The sequence below is a fragment of the Asparagus officinalis genome, chromosome 4, assembly GCF_001876935.1.
Source record: "Asparagus officinalis chromosome 4, Aspof.V1, whole genome shotgun sequence".
Classification (NCBI taxonomy): Eukaryota; Viridiplantae; Streptophyta; class Magnoliopsida; order Asparagales; family Asparagaceae; genus Asparagus; species Asparagus officinalis.
Window position 1 is genome coordinate 82,266,877 of NC_033797.1, and position 23,796 is coordinate 82,290,672.

The 23,796-nt window shown below is 38.3% G+C and overlaps 1 protein-coding gene across 4 annotated transcripts; it reads left to right on the forward strand.

The window, feature by feature from the left end:
* LOC109837798 (CBL-interacting protein kinase 9-like) lies at positions 7,839–22,904 on the forward strand. 4 transcript variants are annotated; one of them, XM_020406157.1, is made up of 15 exons: positions 7,839–8,108; positions 10,190–10,252; positions 10,646–10,717; positions 16,952–17,059; positions 18,803–18,883; positions 19,008–19,061; positions 19,163–19,288; positions 19,370–19,459; positions 19,590–19,712; positions 19,986–20,093; positions 20,168–20,284; positions 20,430–20,486; positions 22,337–22,411; positions 22,514–22,582; positions 22,656–22,904. In XM_020406157.1, the coding sequence occupies exons 1-14, from the start codon at positions 7,941–7,943 to the stop codon at positions 22,577–22,579; spliced, it is 1,308 nt and encodes a 435-aa protein (XP_020261746.1). In that variant the 5' UTR covers positions 7,839–7,940; the 3' UTR covers positions 22,580–22,582; positions 22,656–22,904. The 4 variants fall into 4 exon arrangements, with proteins under 4 accessions (XP_020261746.1, XP_020261745.1, XP_020261747.1 ...); XM_020406156.1 differs by having other exon boundaries at positions 7,840–8,108; positions 22,514–22,575; XM_020406158.1 differs by having other exon boundaries at positions 8,030–8,108; positions 10,646–10,697; positions 22,514–22,575.

Consider the following 23,796-nt stretch of genomic DNA (forward strand, 5'->3'; position numbering starts at 1 on the left):
CGGAGCCACTGGCTCGACCAGATCGTTTTGACGTGATCTGGCCGCCAGAGACTTTCTTGGTTGGGTTTGACTCATTACATCGTTTATGTGTATTTTGTTGTTTCGCCGACCGATACACTTCCTCGATTTGTTTCGTGCATTTCGTGAACGCGCGGATCGCTTGACGGTGGCTAGTGAGTACGCAGGACGCTTGGAACTAGATGGTGAGTGCGCGGAATTGTCGATGAGCGCACGGGACGTTTGGTTCGCCGTTCCGGTGACCATTGAGCGTACGGGCTACTTGACGGTGGCCGATGAATACGCGGGCCACTCGGATAAATCTTCTTGACTTGGATGATGACATTTATCGCCTTCTCTTCGTCTCGAGCCATATACGGGAACCTACAGGCATTTTTAGACACCTACAAAGGGTAGAAACCACTTCGTGTCCCGTATGCACAAGCTGTTGGAAGCTTGATGTATGCAATGTTGTGTACTAGACCAGACCTAGCATATCCGGTGAATTTGGTTAGTAGATATCTAAGTAATCCTGGTCCAGCACATTGAGAGGCTGTTAAGAGGATTTTAAAGTACATGAAAGATACTGTGCACCATAAGTTAGTTTATCAAGCAGACTCGCTTGAGGTTCTTGGTTACTCCGATGTTGATTTCGGAGGAGACAAAAATGACGGAAAATCCACTTCCAGACATTTGTTCATTTTTGGTGGTGCAGCCGTTTCTTGGGGTAGTAAGAAACATGGATGTGTGGCAAGATACACATAAGAAGCTGAGTACATAGCCTGTAGTATGATTGCTACTCATGCAGTCTGGATAAGACGGTTCCTAAAGGACTTGGATCTCAATTTGGTGGATGGACCAATTGAGATATACTGTAATAATCAAGCAGCAAGCAGCCATCAGCTTGATTAACCATGATGCAAACAGTTCTAAAGGTAAACATATTGAGATACAATATCATTATATTCATGATATTATGGAGAAAGAAGAAGTCTGTAAGGACCATGAATTTTAATACTAGTTAAAATAATTTTTTGGTATTTTAAAATATTTAATTATTATTTTTAAAAGAGTATTTGTATTTTTCTCGATTTTCTATAATTTTCTATGATTTAAAAATATAATTATATATTTATTTAAATGATTTTGATATTTATAAATTTATTTTGTGTGGTAAAAATTTTTGGAATTAATTTGTTGTGTTATCGGTACTATTACGTATTATTTGAAATAATATGTTGTACTATTAATATTATTACATATTATTTCGTATAATACTTTGTATTATTAATTACGTATTATTTATATAATTTATTGTATTGTTTTTATTGTTGCATATTATCGATTGTATTAGTATAACTGGTACGTTTTATTGTGTATATAATTATCCTATAATTATCCTATAATTATTTGATTTTAAATGTAAGTAACTGTGTATATAATTATCCTATAATTATTTAATTTTAAATATAAGTAAATATATTTTATTTATTGATTATTCTCGTTTAATTGTACAATATGCGTATATTTCATATCAACTGTTGTATTAGCACAACATGTACGTTTTTATTTGTAGATAATTATTCTATAATTAATTAATTTTTAAGTACCTGTAATTAATTATTTTAATTATTTTAGTTAAAATACCTAAACCCTTACCCTAATTACAATCATATATATATTTATACCCCCTCATTTTCAGCCACCACCCCCATCACCTTCTCTCTCCTCTCTCTTCATCTCAACTCTCTCTCATGCTCTCTCTCTCCCTCAAAGCAACCCCACGCGATGAGCATCCTCCTCCCTACCCGACACAATCCACAGCCACCAGCGAACTCCGCCCCCAACACTGCCAGCTACCTCCCCTTTGCCGCCGCATCTCACCTCCTCTCCGCGCGCCTCTAGCAAGAATTCTGCTGCCCAAGCTTTCATGCCCTCTAAGCCCGTTGCCTCCTCACTCAGCGCCGCTGTCTTTGATCCTGGCCGTCGCTCAGTCCACCCCACGCGCCAAACGCCTCCCTTCCCTAAGTGCCGCCGTAGGAGCAGGCTGCCCTGAGCACCTGACACCGCCCCGTCGCATCTCGCCCTTGACCTCTGTCAGCATATCGAGCCTCTGCGCCGCCTCCTCGTAGCCACCCCAGACCCGCCAGCCGCCCCACCCAGCCTCGAACCCCGAACCTCGCTTGTTGCCCGACAGACACCGACCACCCCGGCTGCCTTCTCGACCCTAACTACCCAGATCCGCCTCTATCTCCTGAGCCTGACGCCTAACACACCATGCTGCCTCTTTACCTCGCCGGAGCGCTGCGACAAACCCCCACAGCCTTCTACCCTGTCGCTGAACAGCCCTCGTCGGAGTTCTTCCTGACGTCGTACCCCACTGCGTCGGATCCGATCCGTGCTGCCGACGTCGATTTGTTTGACGCGCCGAGGCAAGATCTCGCCTCTCAAGTAGATGTTTTTACAATTATTATTGCTTAAATATTTAGTTAGATATATTATGGTTGTTAATATGCATATTTGGCGTGGAATGATGTTATATAGTATTTGATATTTTTTTGTAATAAGTAACGAGATATTTTACTAGTTTATGTCTGAAAATTAACGAGCACGAAATGATAAACGTATGTGTTGTAAATACATTTTATGAGACATTAATAATTTTTGTATATTTATATCTAAGTATTCATGGACATGAAATGACAAGTTAAGTGTTAAAATTAGATTTTTTTCAAACTATTATCGAAAAAAAATAAATTAAAGGTAATTTATAAAATAGGAAAATGTTCCTTTTCATGTAGAAAAGATTTAATATATATATTACATAAATATTTTTCTTTAGTTATAATGAGAAATAGTTTTAAAGAATAATTTTGGAAAAATAAATATTTATTAATTAAGAATGTATAACTGATAGTCGTAGGGCGCGATATTTCATGTGCAAAACGACATCGGTTTCCAATTTTTTTTTATCGTATTATTGTATTAGAGGATACTTAAGTATGGATAACTTGCATGAGAAGTTTGGACATTCCGTAGTAAGATAATAATAATGTCCCCTTATGTATGCATTTGTGCTGTAGTAGACTGTTCATGCATTTTATGTTTCATTATAGTTCTTATTCAAGCTTCATAAACTTGTTTAATCTTGTTCAACATGCCGTGTTATTATTCACTATGTTTGATATGTTGAGAACCTTAGCAGTTCATGACTTAGTGGCCTTGTGCGTCATGAACAGACTTAGTGACATGTGTTAGTGTGTTGACTGAGTTTAGATGGTGAACCCGAGTTTAATAGGGATTATGATTGTTGACTTAGAAAATGAGAAGAGTTGGGATGAGAAAGTCTTGGTTCAAGTGATATTGTGATTGTTGATTATTTCTAGGCTCGCAACAGTGAAATTCCTGTGTAGCACTGGGGTGGGTCTGAGGGGTAGTGATATTGTGATTGTTGATTATTTCCAGTCTCATACCAGTGAAATTCCTGTGTAGCACTGGGGTAGGTCTGAGGGGGGCGGTGAAACGTTGCGCGTAGATGATTTGTGAACAATCGGTTATCCGAGAATATGAGCTTCGACTCTATGTGAGAGGTAGACCAGTGGCCTGTTATAGGATGGTTAACTACATGACCTTGTTATTTGAATGTTTATGGGTTCTTGTGAGATGTGGACTAGTTATATTTCTTTTCATACCTAGATCAGGATTAATATTTAATTATCTTCAAATTGAGACATATGGTATATAAATGAGGGTTTCCTTGTTTGGATTATTTCGTTCGACGTACTACGTCTCGAGTTATAGAGTTTTAAGTATTAATTCCATCTAGTGGTATGTCCTTGTTACTCGGATGATTATGGATTCTTCTGATCGTTATACTCTAGTGATGGATTGCATCTAGCTTGTTAGTATTCCAGCTGTATGTTTCTATTTATTATTATTGTTATTACATTGGTCATTCGACCGTTCCTATTCTCTCTGTGGGATCTTGCCGTGTGCCATGCACGTTGACGTACACCTATTTTCTCTGGTGTACGTCAGATTTAGGAGACGGACAACCTCAGTTCAGAATCGTACAGGAACCAGAGGATTCTCAGCAGGAGTGCCTTGAAGACGGAGTAGAAGGACAAGCTGAAGAGTAGTGGTTTTATTCCGTATTAGTAGTTGGACAATAGAACTCTTTTATAGTATTTTCTTTAGTTTGATGATGGGTTTAGTTATTTTATCAGTATTTTCTTTTTATTATGAACTATGTATTTTTATTCTTAGTTGGACCGTTTTTATAATAAGGGTATGTTTGACCCATATTTTTATGTCTGGGATGATTTACCATTGATGATATGTTTATTTCTTATTTTGGATTGTCTTTATATTCTTGTTATTGTGATCGGGGACCTGTGATTGAGATTTATGTATTTGACGCTTAGCGTATTGGATTAAGAAGAAAAAGAAGAAAAAAAAGAAGGTAGTGTATATTTTTTTCTCAATCTAATACGTCGCGGGCTTGTTCACGTCCCGATTTCCCGGTATTTTGGGAAGCGAAGCGTGACAAAGTCATTATGACTTATATTCCTACTAGTGATATGATTGCTGATCCCTTGACGAAGGGTATCACAACAGGTTCATTCATCAAACATATTGGTTTGATGAGACTAAGAAATGTCTGAGTCAAGAAAAGTTTCATGAATAATGAAAGGAGACGATCATAGATAATGGTTGTACACGGTTTATTCACGTAGAGTGAAAAGTGCATATATCTCACGGATAATGGGAGTATGAAAATACATCTTGAGTCACATCTCACGGATAGTGGGAGTGTGTGCTTGGAAAGTATTTGGCCATTTCGGCCAAGTGGGAAATGTAAGTGAGTTTGGCCTCATAGGCCAAATTGTTACCCGACCCATTAAAGATCTCAACCCGTTTTGTTGGGAATATCTCAAGTTCTGGGATTTCTTCCCGTTGGGGAACGAGTCTCACGTAACGTAACTTACATGAGGAATATCGGGAGGGAAATCAGGGGCAGTTTCTTGGGAACGTAGGGTGAGATGGATGCCCATAAATAGAGAGTTCTTCTCCACTGAGATTAATCATAAGCAATATGATCTCTTCTTCGGAGTCCCCAATAGAAATCTCCGATCTTCTCCCCCCTTCAGTTACATGGTTGATTTGAAAAGAGAGAAATCTAAAAATCTTCAACACGAAGAATTCTTCAACAATGAATGTCATTTACAATATTGTACAACCTATTGACTTTTGGTTTTATATTACAAACTTAAGGAATATGTAACTTCAAGGGGAATAGAAGATAATTTCTAATTATCAACACCTCACCCCTTCACCCCCCCCCCCCCCACCACACCACCAAAACACACACACACACACAAATCCCCACCATCTCGTCAAAAGGCTCCTAATTTTTTCGAAAATTATTCCCGGTCGTGGAAAAAGTATTCAAGGTTCCTTCCCTTCTGACCGCCGCATCAGCAATGGACACACTTTATAGGATATTTTTCTCTAAGCTTGGTCCAGGTTAAGATTTGGATTGGATCGAACTAGCTTGTAGCCCAAATAGGTCGGGTATGACTCCCAAGCCAACATGCATTGTCCCACTAACCAACCTCTCACTAATCAAACTCCTGAACCTTTTGTCAGTTTATTCATAAATTCGATAGAAAATAGTTTGATATATGTTGTCCTCAGAGAATTTTTTTTTTTTTTCAACCCCAACTTTAAGTCGAGAATACCCATGATTCCAGTGAACACATCAAGATTTCTCCACATCTATCTCTCACTTGGTTGGTAGCGTTAGGATAAGATTTGAGGCTGTCTGCTAATAAAGTAGAGGCTAGCAATGGCGGAAACATGAAGATTCCTGTGTCTGTGTGGTCTCTAAGCATCAAAGGGTTGTGTGACTCAATCTTTTGGATTGTTGCCATTATTCATCATTGGATTTTGGAGATTGGTTCACGTATCACCATCCTCTTCATTGACTCTAAGCATTTGGATCCTTGGTTTTAGATACGGATCTTTGAACTCTCATTCTATCATTAGTGTTTTAATATCTACTTTTGGGTAAATTGTCCTTAAATTTCTAATTGTTTATCCAATGTTGCATATAAATACTCTCAGTCATACATGGTTTACTTAAATGCCTTAAAGTTTCTAAAGTTGTACTTTAGTATATTTAGTTATGTAAATGTAATATCAAATAAAAGTTACATAAATGTGAGAATTTTAGGAAGAAACTCTCACGCTTGCACAATCAAGAATACTAAAAATGTAACTTTTAGAAACTTCAGAGTATTTAGTTAAGTACAAACATTTACAAGCGAAGGTATTCAGTACTTAACACTAAGTAAACAATTGGATATTTAAGTGGAATTTAGGCGTTCATTTTGAATCAAATTAATATTTATATATCCAATAAAACAGTTAATAGCCCGAGTGTATCTAAGTAACCCATTTTGGTTTTTTTTTTTTTTTTTGTGGTGGGGGGGGTGCTTTGATCATAAAAACAAAACGACCTCTCCCTCCGTATTCCAACCGCGTCTAATTATTCGTTATTTTATGCGAGGTAAAAAAAAGGTAAATTTCATAAAACCTCTTGAGTTTTGGGAGATATTAGAGAAGGTTACTCCCAACTTTGACAAACAGTATCTCAACTTTAGGAATTTGTTATTAATGGAGTTAAATGCTAAGGAGAAAAAAAATCTCAATTAATATTTTTTAAAGGGTTGATTGCAAAAAAGCAACCTTGTGAATTATTGGGGAGTTGCAATAAAACCCCGTCCACTTTTTTCTTATACTAAACCTCAATGAACTTTTGGGGGATACACATAACCTTATGAACTGTTTTATTTCACTAAACTTTATTTAAAAATTTGTCTTTTAATTCCCATATTCGCACCATGAATTCTGATGTGCCACTAGTACGCATAGGACAAAAAAGAAGATAAAAAATTCATTCTTAGTCCAAAAAGATTACCCTTTTATTAAAAAGAAAAATAGGTAATTTTTTTGGGATTGATAAATTATTTTCCTTTTTTAGCACGCGACTTGTCACATGAGAAGTTAGAATCAATGATGCTAATTGGAGACTAAATGAAAATTTTTTATTTGAAATTAAGTGAAACAAACCAAGCCATGAGGGTTAAACTACCCGAAAGTTCAGGGGTTTGGTATACGAAAAAAAGTTGATAAGAATTTACAAGAACTTCTTAAAAGTTTGTGGGAGTTTTTCTATAATTAACCCTTCTCTAAAAGAGTGGAGTGAAGAATAACGATATCGAACAATATTTTTGGTTGTGTGAAAGCAAACACTCTTTGAACATTAAGATAGGAAAATAAAAATGAGCTCACTGTTTGTAAAAAATTGCAGTACAAACAAAAGATGCAATCTTAGAAAAAACTGAAAATTGGAAAAAAAAAATTCACCTCATAAAAAGAAAAACTTTCAAAATCCACTTGGGGAAATCATCTATACCGCTATTTCCTTGTATGATAGAATGATGTAAGTTTCGCTCCATTTTTTTCGATCAAACAATAAATATACATTAAAAATATATTTCCTACTATAAAACTCTAGTTATCCGAACAGAAATTTAGAGTTGATTATACTGGGACAAATATTAGTGATCAGTACAAAACGTATCCATTTTCGGTCATACGATGAGCAACCTGACACGTTAAGCTTGACCGCAGTCATCGCTGTAAGGCAAGCTTCGTGGAAAATTTACGAAACTTGCAACACAACGCAAGGGGTGTTATGAAATTTACACTAGGAAACATCTCTCCAATATTCCAAATGGGCCCCCCATCCTCTCCCATCTCAATCTTACATCCATCCTGCAGGAACTCAAACCAAACTCCTCTCCTCTGTTTTGTTTCTCTCTCTCTGAAAAGTTTTGAAATCAAAGGAGCAGTGCCAAAAAAAAAAAGGAGAGAGAATGAGCAGCGGGGGTCGGACGAGGGTGGGTAAGTACGAGCTCGGTCGGACGTTGGGCGAGGGAAGCTTCGCGAAGGTGAAGTACGCTCGCAACACGCAGACCAACGACAGCGTCGCCATCAAAATCCTCGACAAAAACCAACTCCTCAAGCACAAAATGGTCGAACATGTACTGTCTCTATCTCCTTCATTTTTTAATGATTTCGATTGCATGCATTGCTTAGGCCTTAACCAATTTTGGGATTTTCTGATATTTCTTTATTTCCCCCCCTGATTTTTGAATAATTGGGTGTTAGTTGTTTCGAGGCCGCGGATCCAGGATTTATGGAAAGTGTGTCAATATATAATTATTAATAATTAAAAAGTTTGTGGGTTATTGGTATCATGCATTTAAGCACTTTTTTACTTTCCTTTTGACTGAATCCATTTCAACCATTAAATTAATGGTGTCTAGAAGGAAAAGGAAAAAGAAAAAAAAGGTTAAAAAAAAAAAACAACATTTGCTTACCTAATTATATGATCTATATAAATTATTGGCTTTAAACCTTTGGTTAGTTTCTAGTGCTATGTTTGCTTTCAATTCTTGTTGATTGAAGGGCTAGAACATAAGGTTACTCTGTTTCTATCTGCCAAAGTCAGATTGAGACACTTTATGATCTTCTAAGGAAATCAAGCTTATTTATGGATTTGTTTACCGTCATGAATCAATTAACCTTTGAGAAGCTAATTTTTCCAATCCCTGCATCATCAAGGAGATCCAGATTTCTCATCATTGTTAGATTGAGGAGATTAATAGAGTGTAGACAGGATGAGAATAGAGAGAGGGAAGCCAGCCTTTGGAATACCCCTTTGACTAGTTACGAATTCTTCAATATTCTCGTAATCGTTGATTTGGACAATTGCATTTAGTGACCGCATACGGTTACATAAACTTCGAATGTAATTGCTTCGAATCATAGGCATCCCCTAGTTCTTGTACATCTTCATGTTGCTAAGTTAGAAGGCATTCAGTCCCTTACAGGCATTATCTTACTTTATTCAATCATTGGCATGACAATGATGACATTATTACTTCTATATAAGAATGCATGCATAATTTAGCTATTTACTTTTCACAATTTTCTAACAATCTTCTCTAATGTTTTTCAAGTCATTCAGTGCTAGTAGGAGGATTCTGCCTCTGTGTCCCTATCAGCATCATTGTGTTATGATCATTATCATTGATAAACTTACAACTATCTTCTTACGGGAAAATCAATATTTTCACGTTTATCGGTTGAATGATAAATGATGGGACCAACTCGGGGCCTAATAGAGCAGAGTCTCAGCAGATAGTAGAGATAAAAAGAACACACAGCTTTATGTGGAAAACCCTCTAAATGAATTTGGGGTAAAAACAACGGGCAATGATAGAATAATTCACTATGAGGAAAAATTTTGGAGTTACAATCTCTCTTTACTAGGAGAAACTCTCTCTATTTTTTCTCTCTCACTCTTCTATATGTGGAGTTGTTTCTGGGATAGATTTTTTCTGAAGAGTTTTGGGCCTATTTATAGCGGCTGAGAAAACACTATTCCTAATTTTATAATATTTTTACTGTGCCAATCTTTCGGTGCTTTCCACTTTCGGTGCATAATTAGTGGTGGGGCCCATTCACTTTTCTCCTTCAACAATTTCGGCTAACAATAAACAAAGGACTCAATGTCCCCAAAATATTTGAGTAATATGCTTAATGTTATGAACCTAACAGCTATATTCTATGCTTTAGAAAGGACAGGAATGGAAAATAAATTCCAGACAAAAGTAAGAACTTTAGTGTGATACAATATATGTGTCACATATCCTCATCAGCTGCCTTTGGTTAGTGTTGCAATCATTACAGTCCTCTCCTATGGTTGACATATCTCTGCTTATCTGCACTTTCCCGTTGACATAAGTCTGCTTATCTGCACTATCCCTTATCTATTGGAAAACAGGATTTTCTAAAAACAAAGAAGATGAGGGATTCCATCTGTTGGAAAAGGATATCGTTACAATGCTAACATTGTATGGTTGATAGACCTTCACTGGATCGTTGTTATGTGACTTTACCTTCACTTGATCGTTGTTATGTGACTTTCTTTTGTGTATAAACAAATTCAGTAATCATATGCAAGTTCATAAAACATATTAGTTCAATTACTATTGACGTTGTAGATTTCTTTTATGAGGGTTGTAACATTTGAGTTTTTTTCCGCACTTTGTACCAGATAAAAAGAGAAATTTCCACCATGAAGCTGATCAAGCATCCCAACGTTGTTCAACTCCATGAGGTATTATACGCCACATTCTCTGTTCTTGATGAATAACTTATGGGTAAAGTGGCAGTGTGCACCTATTGATACTACTTCTACATTAGACGCTTCATTTAACCAAAATTACTACAAGTGTGTTAGTAATCCAATAGACATGTTCTGTACTTGTCAGGTGTACTTGAATGATCTGGTAAATTATAAAACTTCATATACTCCTCCTAGTTTAGTTTACTTGTTTTGGTTTGTTGCTTCATTTATGTAAATAAACATTAATTTCATTATTTTCTGTATCATCAATTTATGGCGTATAGGAACTCTATTTGTGGATTTTTTACTCTTTCTTCACTGTATGCATCAATTCTTTCTTTCCTTTTCAAACCTCCTAATCAACATTCTACTTGTACATTCCAGGTCATGGCAAGCAAAACAAAAATATACATTGTTCTTGAATTTGTTCAAGGAGGTGAGCTCTTTGACAAAATTGTAAGTATTAATTTCTGGATATTTTAACATATTTTTGCATGGTTCCAGACTAATATAGTGAAAGTTCAGATGCTTGTGTGCTGGATTGTTGAGTGATGATGCACCTGTTTTATAAAGGAAAAAAAATTGATCAACAACGACAAGCAATGATTTATTAATCTTCACATTTCTGAACTTTTTATGTATGCTTGTGACATCTGTTGGGCGCAGAGTCACGCCCACCGCCGCGGAAGCGAGATGAGCTAAGATTCCACTATGAGAAGAACACCGATGACTTGTACAATCCACAAGCTCGTCTCAAAGAAAAAAGATCTGATTTTTTTTTACCCAAAAGAATTGACCTCTCTCTTATAAAAATCTCTCTTTTTTTTTCTCTCCTCAAAAACTCTCTGCTTTTCTCTCAAAAACAGCCGAAAAAACCTCACGCGTTTATCCCCTTAACAGCCGGCTAAACCCTCTGCAATTTTCTTCCCGCAGACTTTTTCTCCAAGCCGCTGTTCCCACACTCATCAAAAATCCTAGAGAACATCAATCATTTATAGGAACTGCACATGTATTGAAATACATGGAAGCGGGTGGGCCTTGGGCCTGTAGATGTCCGCACCTGTGAGTCTCGTGGAAGTGACCCTACGTTCACAATTCTCCACCTCGTACATCATTTGATAAACCTTAAATTTTGGACGAATACCAGAAGAACACCGCGAGCATCATCAGAGAGATATCCATCGGCCAAACTAGGCCAGACCAGCTGTGTCACTTTACCGCGGCTGCCTACGTACCCTCCACCGGGATCAAGCTAACCGTAGTTCTGCAATTGTTCTCCATATAGTCTCCACCTCACCCCATCACCGCCCCGAAGGGCCATGCCCTCTTGGGTAGATCAACACGAGCTAATATGAAGCAAGTCCAAGCAATGCTTAAACTTGCTACCTGTGACCACCTTGGTTAACATGTCTGCAGGATTTTTATTCATATGCACCTTCATGAGAGAAATATCACCTTCCTCTATGACGTCCCGCACGAAATGATATCTGACATCGATATGCTTGGTACGAGCATGATGAACTTGATTCTTTGCCAAGTGAATCGCACTCTGACTGTCACACCATAAGTTCACGTTATCCTGCTCAATCCCCAAATCGTCTAGAAGACCCCACAACCACAATGCTTCCTTCACTCCCTCCGCCATGGCCATGTACTCGGTCTCTGTAGTAGAAAGTGCTACTGTAGCCTGCAACATCGATCGCCAACTAACTGGAGCTCCATGTATCTTGAATACATAACCAGTAGTAGATCGTCGTCTATCTAGATCGCCCGCATAATCTGAGTCAACAAACCCGTCAATCTAACATGTATCTCCACCAAAACACAGACCCGTATTCGCGGTACCTTTTAAGTACCTCAGGACCCATTTCACTGCTTCCCAGTGCGCCTTTCCCGGATTCGCCATGAATCTGCTGACCACACTAACCGCCTGTAAAATATCAGGACGTGTACACACCATTGCGTACATTAAGCTACCAACTGCACTAGCATAAGGGACACGATCCATGTGTGCCTTATCTTCCGCTGTAGTGGGAGATTGTTTACTAGCATAAGGGACACGATCCATGTGTGCCTTATCTTCCGCTGTAGTGGGAGATTGTTTACCTGAAAGTTTAAAGTGTGGAGCCAATGGGGTCACCACCGACTTTGCACTCTTCATCCCGAACCTCGCGATCACCCGCTCTATGTAGCCCTTCTGACTCAAGAACAATCGTCGATTCGCCTGCTCTCTTCTGATCTCCATACCCAGTATTTTCTTTGCAGCGCCCATGTCCTTCATCTCGAACTCTTTGCTGAGTTGAGATTTCAGCGTATCTATCTCTACCTTGTTTTTCGATGCAATAAGCATGTCATCCACATACAAAAGAAGATAAATATAATCACCTCCACGAAGCTTTCGAATGTAAACGCAACAATCATAATCGCTTCGGAAAAACCCATGCTTCAGCATGAAGGAGTCAAATCGCTTGTACCACTGCCGAGGAGATTGCTTTAGTCCATAAAGTGACTTCCTCAAGCGACATACATGATGCTCCTTATCCTCAACCTTGTAGCCCTCAGGTTGATGCATGTAGATCTCTTCATCCAAGTTTCCGTGCAAGAAGACCGTTTTAACATCGAGTTGTTCCAGCTCAAGATCACCATGAGCAAAAATACTCAATAGCACCCGAATAAAAGTGTGTTTCACCACCGGAGAAAAGATCTCATTGTAATCCACACCCTCTCTTTGTGCAAACCCTTTAGCCACTAGCCTCGCCTTGTACCTTGTACCACCGAGCTCTGAAGGATCTTCCTTTCTCTTATACACCCACTTACAACCAATAGCTTTTCTTCCTACGGGCAATGGGACCACCTCCCATGTTTGGTTCTTCCGAAGAGATTCCATCTCCTCCTCCATCGCAGCCAACCAACTCTCACTAACCTTATCCCGAATAGCTTCTTTGAAGGAGACCGGCTCATCTTCCTCTATCGAGAGTGCGTATTCCACCAAATTAACCTGCCCATAGTGCTTCAGGGGTTGATCAGTCCCTAGCTTATGTACCTGCTTGTATGCTCGCCTTGGCCTAGTGGAAGCCAAGCTATCCTCGAGCTATTGTTGTTGCTCCTCTTGCTCAAGCTCATCATCTACCTGATTTTCCACTTGAACATGACTAGAACCTGGTTGGTCTTTAGGTTATATCTCAATAACCTGGGACTTTGAAGTCCCAACAGTCCCAACGCCATCATCCTTGGGCGCCCTAGCAATCATGGATTTTTCATCAAAGGTAACGTCCCTGCTGATCACGAACTTCGAATCTTCTGTACACCAAAGGCGATAGCCTTTTACGTCCTTTGCATACCCCAAGAATATCGCCTTTTTGGCCCTCGCGTCAAGCTTTCCCTCGTTGACGTGATAATAGGCGGTACATCCGAAAATTTTGAGCCTCTCATAATCCGCATGTTCCCCTGACCACACCCTATAGGGTGTATCACCATCCAATGTCGAATGTGGAGAACGGTTCACAATGTAACATGTTGTAGCCACCGCTTCTGCCCATCATTCGTTGCCCAATCCAGCATAAGATCGCATACTCATTGCCTTCTCCCGCAATGTTCGGTTCAGTCTCTCAGCGACCCCGTTTTGCTGTGGTGTTAACCTGACTGTCTAGTGTCGAACAATGCCCTCTTGATCACAGAACTTCTAGAAAGCACCATCTGTATACTCTGTATCGTTGTCAGATCTTAGTGTCTTCAATTTCTTGCCCGTCCTGTTCTCAACCATTACTTTCCACTTCTTGAATGTCTCGAATACCTCATTCTTATGCTTAAGAAAATAAATCCAAGCATACCTCGAATGATCATCTATGAACGGGATAAAATACCTGGAACCACCCTTAGAAGTTGTCTGAGCCGGACCCCAAACATCCGTGTGCACATAATCTAGTATACCTCTGCTCTTGTGATTGCTTTTCAAGAATTGGACCCTGTGCGCCTTTCCATACACACAATCCTCGTAAAAATCCATGCAAGGTTTCTTCAGATTCTTCAGCAAACCCTCCTTACCAAGCAGAACTAGACCCTTCTTTGACATGTGCCCAAGCCGCCTATGCCATAACCGTGTGTGCTCACATGGGTCTCCACCACTTCATTCAGTTCCAACCGCTGCATCTCCTGTCACCGTCATACCTGAGAGAGTATATAGATTACCGTGACGTACACCCTTCATCACTGTTAGGGAACCTCGAACAACCTTCTTTACTCCGTTCTCTGTAACAATCTTGCAGCCACTAGAGTCCAATGCACCCACTGAGATAAGATTCTTCCGCAAGTCGGGAACGTGCCGCACGTCCGTTAGAGTTTGAACCACTCCATCATGCATCTTGATTTTGATATCACCTAGCCCCACCGTTTTACAAGCATGGTTGTTCCCCATCAATACGGTTCCACCATCAATGTTCCTGTAGGTAGTAAACCACTTCCTATTTGGACACATATGGTAAGAACAACCAGAATCAAGAATCCACTTCCCGGAGGTATCCTCGCTACCCGTAACAACATAGCATTCTTTATCGCTCCCTTCCTCCGATGCGTAACTCGCCTCTTCCTTGCCTTCTCTTCTCTCGGTCTTGTTGTTCTTTTTCCCACCTACTCTCTTGTTAGGACAGTCGACCTTGAAATGCCCAACTTCACCGCATTTGAAGCACGCTCGTCCCACAAGGGGTCTCGACTTAGATCTAGACTTTCCTCTCTTGCCTTTTCCTCGCTCATTGCTCCTTCCTCTAGCAAACAATCACTGCGCTTGTTCTTTGTTACCACCAGTAGTCATGTCACTGGTTGCAATCTTCCGAAGGTCATCCGCTAGAAGCGCCGTTCTAGTCTCATCCATCATCAAATTGTCTCCCACAAGCATCAGTGTTTGCACCAGGTAGAGATAGAAGTAGTAGAAGCGCTTGATCCTCATCTTCTACAGTCACATCGATGTCCTTCAGATCCGATATAATCCTATCGAACTTGTTGATATATTCCCGGATTGATGAGCCCTCCTCCATCTTGCAAGTATACAATTTGGATTTCAAATAGATCCGGTTTGTTAGACTCTTCGTCATGAAGGTGCTTTCTAACTTTGACCACACGCCCGCAGCCGTTTCCTCTCCATCTACCAAGAAAGCTACATCCCTTTCAAGGCAAAGGATAATCGACGCCCGTGCTTCCAGATCCAGCTCCTCCCAATCCTCATCAGACATATCCTTGTGCTTCTTCTCTTTTCCTGCCAAAGCTTTGTGCAATTTCTGCGAAATCAACGTGTTCTTCATCTGCATCCTCCAATAGGAAAAATCATTCTTCCCATTGAATTTTTCAATCTCGTATTTTCCCACTTTAACTGTTTTACTTGTTGACGCTATTCTCCGCTTGTATTAATGAATCCGCTTCTCTCAGAAAATTACTGAGCACCACCTCAAATCAGAAGCTATACCACTCCCAATCTGAATAACAGCTCTGATACCAATTGTTGGGCGCTCACGCCCATCGCCGCGGAAGCGATATCACCTGAGAGAGCCCTGACTTTTGTTGTCACAAAAGCACAAGTTAACCTTTATATTCTTGTTTCTCAAAGGAAACGAGAATAGATAGTAAAATTCTTATTTCTCAAAGGAAACAAGAATCGAAAGTGATATATTTCATCAAAGTGAAATATACACTCTTCTCTCATCAGCTCTAAGACCGAATATTGAGGGAACCTACAAGCAATAGCCAACAACCAGAAAACAATAAATACACGAGATTTACGTGGTTCGGCAAAATTGCCTACGTCCACGAGAGGGGTGAGGGGAGATTCCACTATGAGAAGAACACCGACGACTTGTACAATCCACAAGCTCGTCTCAAAGAAAAAAGATCTGATTTTTTTTTTACCCAAAAGAATTGACCTCTCTTGTAAAAATCTCTCTTTTTTTTCTCTCCTCAAAAACTCTCTGCTTTTCTCTCAAAAACAGCCGAAAAAACCTCACGCGTTTATCCCCTTAACAGCCGGCTAAACCCTCTGCAATTTTCTTCCCGCAGACTTTTTCTCCAAGCCGCTGTTCCCACACTCATCGAAAACCCTAGAGAACATCAATTATTTATAGGAACTGCACATGTATTGAAATACATGGAAGCGGGTGGGCCTTGGGCCTATAGATGTCCGCACCTGTGGGTCTCGTGGAAGTGACCGTACGTTCACAACATCAAAATAATGTTTTGCTGCCTTGTTTGCTAGGTATGGGTCTCATTTATATAGATAGTATTAGGTTTAGATACATTTGGGATAGCTGCACTGAAGGAGGCAAGTTTTTTTTGCTTTAAGTCAGGTCGACTATTTCTCTGTTAACTTTAATCTAATTAGGTGAAGGTGAAGTGTGGTCTTATTGAGTTATATCTTGTCATGTTAGGTGAAAGTCTGAATTTTCAGTTCAATGAAATAGGGTGCATGTTTATGAACTGTTTCAAGACTTAACCTTCTTTGACATGCTAATGTGAATGTTTTTTTTTCTGTTTTTTTCTAATATTGCAACTTTAGCTAAACATTGGTAGTGATGTGTAATGTGTACATACATGGTATAATCCTTGTTATTGTTTTGAATAGTGCATCTGCAAAAAATATTTTTCTTTGAGTTATTATGTTCATTATTTTCGCCTTTTTGTTAACCTTCTAAAGTCTTTGACTTGTAGGTCAACAATGGGAAGCTGAAAGAAGATGAAGCTAGGAGGTACTTCCAGCAGCTTATCAATGCTGTGGATTATTGTCACAGTAGGGGTGTGTATCATAGAGATCTGAAGGTTTGACCGAGTTTTATGGTTTTTTTTTCCCTCTATTGATGGTAGAATAGCTTTTCCCTTAGATAAGTACCATGGAGTATCGCCTTTTTTTTTGAAACTCTTTATATGCATAATTTGCAGCCTGAGAATTTACTCGAAAAATCATTCTTCCCATTGAATTTTTCAATCTCGTATTTTCCCACTTTAACTGTTTTACTTGTTGACGCTATTCTCCGCTTGTATTAATGAATCCGCTTCTCTCAGAAAATTACTGAGCACCACCTCAAATCAGAAGCTATACCACTCCCAATCTGAATAACAGCTCTGATACCAATTGTTGGGCGCTCACGCCCATCGCCGCGGAAGCGATATCACCTGAGAGAGCCCTGACTTTTGTTGTCACAAAAGCACAAGTTAACCTTTATATTCTTGTTTCTCAAAGGAAACGAGAATAGATAGTAAAATTCTTATTTCTCAAAGGAAACAAGAATCGAAAGTGATATATTTCATCAAAGTGAAATATACACTCTTCTCTCATCAGCTCTAAGACCGAATATTGAGGGAACCTACAAGCAATAGCCAACAACCAGAAAACAATAAATACACGAGATTTACGTGGTTCGGCAAAATTGCCTACGTCCACGAGAGGGGTGAGGGGAGATTCCACTATGAGAAGAACACCGACGACTTGTACAATCCACAAGCTCGTCTCAAAGAAAAAAGATCTGATTTTTTTTTTACCCAAAAGAATTGACCTCTCTTGTAAAAATCTCTCTTTTTTTTCTCTCCTCAAAAACTCTCTGCTTTTCTCTCAAAAACAGCCGAAAAAACCTCACGCGTTTATCCCCTTAACAGCCGGCTAAACCCTCTGCAATTTTCTTCCCGCAGACTTTTTCTCCAAGCCGCTGTTCCCACACTCATCGAAAACCCTAGAGAACATCAATTATTTATAGGAACTGCACATGTATTGAAATACATGGAAGCGGGTGGGCCTTGGGCCTATAGATGTCCGCACCTGTGGGTCTCGTGGAAGTGACCGTACGTTCACAACATCAAAATAATGTTTTGCTGCCTTGTTTGCTAGGTATGGGTCTCATTTATATAGATAGTATTAGGTTTAGATACATTTGGGATAGCTGCACTGAAGGAGGCAAGTTTTTTTTGCTTTAAGTCAGGTCGACTATTTCTCTGTTAACTTTAATCTAATTAGGTGAAGGTGAAGTGTGGTCTTATTGAGTTATATCTTGTCATGTTAGGTGAAAGTCTGAATTTTCAGTTCAATGAAATAGGGTGCATGTTTATGAACTGTTTCAAGACTTAACCTTCTTTGACATGCTAATGTGAATGTTTTTTTTTCTGTTTTTTTCTAATATTGCAACTTTAGCTAAACATTGGTAGTGATGTGTAATGTGTACATACATGGTATAATCCTTGTTATTGTTTTGAATAGTGCATCTGCAAAAAATATTTTTCTTTGAGTTATTATGTTCATTATTTTCGCCTTTTTGTTAACCTTCTAAAGTCTTTGACTTGTAGGTCAACAATGGGAAGCTGAAAGAAGATGAAGCTAGGAGGTACTTCCAGCAGCTTATCAATGCTGTGGATTATTGTCACAGTAGGGGTGTGTATCATAGAGATCTGAAGGTTTGACCGAGTTTTATGGTTTTTTTTTCCCTCTATTGATGGTAGAATAGCTTTTCCCTTAGATAAGTACCATGGAGTATCGCCTTTTTTTTTGAAACTCTTTATATGCATAATTTGCAGCCTGAGAATTTACTCCTAGATTCATTCGGTGTTCTTAAAGTTTCAGATTTTGGTTTAAGTACATTTTCACCTCAAATTCGGGTATGTGTTGTCCTTGTACAACTGTCCTTACTTCTATTAGTTTTACTTCCCCTTGCTTGGTGGTATGTTGTATTAAACTACTTTGACTAATTACTATATTTTAATCAATATTGTTCGTATTTAGGAGGACGGGCTCTTACATACTACTTGTGGAACACCTAATTATGTGGCCCCGGAGGTATAATCATTTCTCTCCCTGTAGTTAACAGAAACATCTTGGCCAATCTATTCTATTTCTTGTTTAAACTTATCTCATGGCAGACATTTATTTTTCACTAGGTGCTTGATGATAAAGGCTACAATGGTGCAGCTTCTGACATATGGTCTTGTGGTGTGATTCTTTTTGTTCTTATGGCTGGATATTTGCCTTTTGATGAGCCAAGTCTCATGGGGCTCTATAAGAAGGCAAGTTTTCGACATTTATTCCTACAATTTTAAGTAATCAATCTTTGAAAAATGCTGAGAGCCTTGTATATCTGACTGCAGATATGGAGGGCAGATTTTTCGTTTCCTTCTTGGTTTTCCTCTGGTGCAAAAAAGTTGCTTAAACGCATTTTAGATCCCAATTCTCACACAGTGAGTACTGCAAAAGCTTAAAGGCTTTTATTTCCTTTGAATTTTATGATACATGTTGACAAAGTTTTCTTATTGTATCCTGTTTGTTGGGGCTTAAATAAGAACAGTGTATTTACTATTTTGATCACAGCGCATTACAATCCCGGATATTTTAAAAGACGATTGGTTTAAGAATGGGTATAAGATACCAGATTTTGAACAAGGGGAAGAAGTAAACCTTGATGATGTTGATGCCGTTTTCAGTGATTCTCAGGTGAATGACTCAAAACCATTTACGGAGAAGTTTTGGTGTGCTAGCAAATATTGAGCTCATTAATCTGCCTTATAAGATCTGGTGTAGCTTGTAGAACTTAATCAAGCAGTTTTGAATTATTATTGTTATTATTATTAGAGCTACTACTACTGCTATTTTTATTATTTTGCATAAAGTTAGCAAACAATCCTTTCTTTTTAAAACTAAAGTTCTATCCTTTTATATTTGTTTATGATATAATGTTTATCAGTATTTATTTATGTTCATCTCTAGGAACATCTCGTAACAGAAAGGAAAGAGAAACCAGAGTCAATGAACGCATTTGCACTTATTTCACAGTCAGCAGGCTTCAACCTTGGGAATTTGTTTGAACAACAGACGGTATGTATTGCTAATTACTGTAACCAATTAATTGAAACTTCCCTCTTTGACACTTTTCTGCTTACAATTTATAGGGTTTGGTCAAGCGGGAAACCCGATTTACCTCTCAACGCCCTGCCAATGAAATAATGTCTAAATTAGAGGAAAATGCTAAACCTCTAGGTTTCAATGTTCGAAAACACAACTACAAGGTAGACAATGATAATTGAGCCAACTGCAATTATCATTTCTTAAGTTGATCAGTTCATTATATTTTTAATTTGTACTCTACTTAACGGTACTAACTGATATACCATTCTGAGATGCAAGTGCATTGACAATTTTGCATCATTTCAGATGAAGTTAAAAGGTGACCAGACTGGAAGAAAGGGCCACTTATCTGTAGCAACCGAGGTATAAAATTAGCACATTCGTGCATAAAAAATATTGCTGCAACAGAACTTTTTTAAAAGAATTGGTAATATAGTTCAGGGTTTTAGCATGTAAACATCATGTTTCTGAAAGATTGCTTACTTCATCTTGAGTTACGTGCTTTTTTCTACTTGATCTCATCTTTTTAACTACACCCTTTTCTCTACTTAAACTTAATGAAAAATACCTGGCAGATGCTTTGAAGTATGAACATAAAGCATGTTTCACTCATCCTTTTGCGAGATTCAAAATAAAAGTACTCTCAATCAGTGTTTTCAAAGGTGCACGCCTCCTGCGCCTTGAGATGTGGGGCGGTGATGAAGCGCCCTTCATCTGATGCAGCAGCGCCTCTTGCGCCTCACATACATCCTGACTTTGTGTAGAGTGCATGTAGTACATACCCTCATATAGTTTTGTATGTTAACACATTTCAATCGAGCCTTTATACTCGATAATCCATCTCCCTAAAAGCAAAATAAATCCATTAGGTCTTTTTAGTGGACTTCAATTGAGGACCATAACTATCCTTTGCTTGGATATTAGTCTTGATTTGACATTTGATTTGAAAATTTATGAATTTTGCTACTATGTTGAGTGTTAGCATTAGAAATTAAGTCCTTATATTGTGATTTTGTAGTAAGATATTATTTATCCTGACATATTTTTAATGTGAATTCCTAAACATGTTCTTTCGTGCTTGATTATATATCTTGAAAAATTATGTGTGCGGTATGCGCCTCGCATCGCTCGGACGCGCACATCGCGTTGTGTCTTGCGCATGTGCGCGTAAAGATGCTTTGCGTCCCCCATTGCACCTCGCGCATTGACAACACTGCTCCCAATCTGTCATTTCTACAAGCAAATAACTGTTAGAATTGTTTAAGAAGATGGTGTACATTGTAAAATTAATAGTAATTTATTTAATTAAATACATGAAAGTGTCATTGCTAATACCATTCATTAAGCATGAACCAATGTTGCGAAAATAGCAAAAATAATTGATAAATGGAGCTCTAAATAATAGATATTTATTTAACTATTATGTAATTAGTGACAGTTTACCCTTGTAGAGTATATCTATAAAATTACTGAAAGGATAAGGCAATGCATAAACATATGCAAAAAAGCAAGATGAAATATGCGATTTTTGAAACGGGTAAATTTCACAAACGCCCCTAAGTTTGGCCCATTTTTAGGTAGCCCCAAAGAAGTTTGGAAATGTCACTTGACCACCCCCCCCCCCAAAAAAAAGAAAAAATAAAAAATAAAAATAAAAATAAAAATAAAATAAATCGTCCACCACCAATTGTTTTTTTTACAATTTTCTGAATCTATTTTCAGATACCCCAACTTTTTGGTGGTTATCTGAAAACTTCTTGGGGGCAAATGACATTTCCAAACTTGTCGGGGGTTATCACAAAATGGACAAAACTTCTTGCGGTTTTGTGTAATTTAGGCATTCAAGAAAGATAACATACTGGTACGTATACTATAATCTTAATATAGTTTCCTTCATTATTTTGAGAAAAGGATGAAATCAGAGAAATCCGGTCAAAGCCATTTCATTTTGTGTCTGAAATTAGAAGATGGCAAGATGGATAAGTTATAATACAGATTCTGACTCATCAATTAGTCAAAATGAACTAAAAAAGCAGAGGATATATGATCCATTTTCTTTAAAAAAGTTAACTAAAAGTAATTGCACACAATGAATAATACATGAAGGAGAAATTTGCTTCCAACCGTCATCACTATTAGCTGTATCTTCTTTTAAATCAATTTACAAGTTACAACAACAATTCCAATTTCCATCAAATTTTCTTTCTTGTCAGGTTTTTGAGGTGGCTCCTTCTCTCCACATGGTTGAACTTCGTAAAACTGGAGGAGACACGTTAGAATTTCACCAGGCATGTCAACATTAAACCGGAATTTAATAATTTTCATGACATTTTCTTTCAATAGAACACATGTTTCAAGCTTTTATTCAATTTGTTTTAAACAATATGCAGTTCTACAAAAGCTTTTCTTCCAGTCTTAAGGATATCGTTTGGAAATCAGAAGATAGCCCAGAGTAAGTGGTAAATCACCAACTTGAGTTTTGATCAAAATTCAAGTGACCATAATTGTGATTCCTTCTGATCACTTTTGCAGGTAGTTTTCTGATTCATGTAGAAGCAATGGCTGGATTGCTCGTGTCTTTTTTTTGAAATTGAAGGTAACTTTTAAATAGAGAGGGCTTCAATGTTGTAGAGAAATATCCCTCTTTCTTCGATTTTACCAACTTGTTCAGTTTTCCTTCTATGTCGGATAAATTTAATAAACGAGAACTCTTGACCTTTGTGCATTGGTAAACACTCCTTGTAATTCTACCATGAAGAAAGCTAGTTCGTTGTTTCCGTAGTATTTTCGTAGTTAGTCAGTATGTACCTTGGTGTTTATGCTTTAGCATTCAAAGGTCGGAGTTAAATTCAATTATCAAATAATTATTTGTAATTTGGTACTTTTACGGCTAAAAGTTACCAGTAAATACTGATTAAATATGTTCATTTTCCAGGTTTATTTTTCATGATACACAACTAAGGGTTTATTTGATTCGCAAATAGGACTCCTTGAAACCTCTTTCCCCGATCTGACGTGGTCAGATTTAGGGAGAAATTTTTTTTATGCGGTTTTTATTTCTACAGTTTGGTTCGCTATAGTGGCTGGGGAAAAATTGCGCAGAAAACCCATGCCATATCAGATTATTTTTTCCAAACCCATTTCCTTATAAGACAGAGTGATATTAGGGGCACACCCCAAACCACACCTCCAACCACACCTCCCCTCTCATTCGCTACAGTACTCCGGGCCCCACATGAGTTTTTAAATTTTAAAAACTCATGTGGGGCCTGGAGTACTGTAGCAAATAAGAGGGGGAGGTGTGGTTGGAGGTGTGACTTGGGGTGTGCCCCTAACATTTCTATATAAGACGTTATGAAATAGGCTGGACACTGACTATTTGGGCATAAAATATTGGCCCAGTCAAATACGAAATTCTAGTGGGGAAAAAGGCTAGTGTTCCCCTCGCCGCTTCATTTCCCTCCTATTCTTCATGGTTATCTTAACCCTAAACCATACTTGAAGATGAAGTTTCCAAGCTCTTTCACCCGGTTGGAGGGGTATGTGAAAATTGAAGGTCTTGGCTAATTGGTGAAGGTAACATTTGTAAAGATCAAGTCTTTTCTTCTTTGTTCGTTTTTAAATATGATTATTTGTTAATCTGTAACACCCCGTCTTATCGAGACCAAAAAAT

Coding starts and splice junctions, on each gene's coding strand:
- LOC109837798 (XM_020406157.1), top strand. CDS start 7,941: ATGAGCAGCGGGGGTCGGACGAGGGTGGGTAAGTACGAGCTCGGTCGG. Junction 19,062..19,162: donor CTAATTATGTGGCCCCGGAG/GTATAATCATTT, acceptor ATTTTTCACTAG/GTGCTTGATGATAAAGGCTA. Junction 19,460..19,589: donor TAGATCCCAATTCTCACACA/GTGAGTACTGCA, acceptor TTTTGATCACAG/CGCATTACAATCCCGGATAT.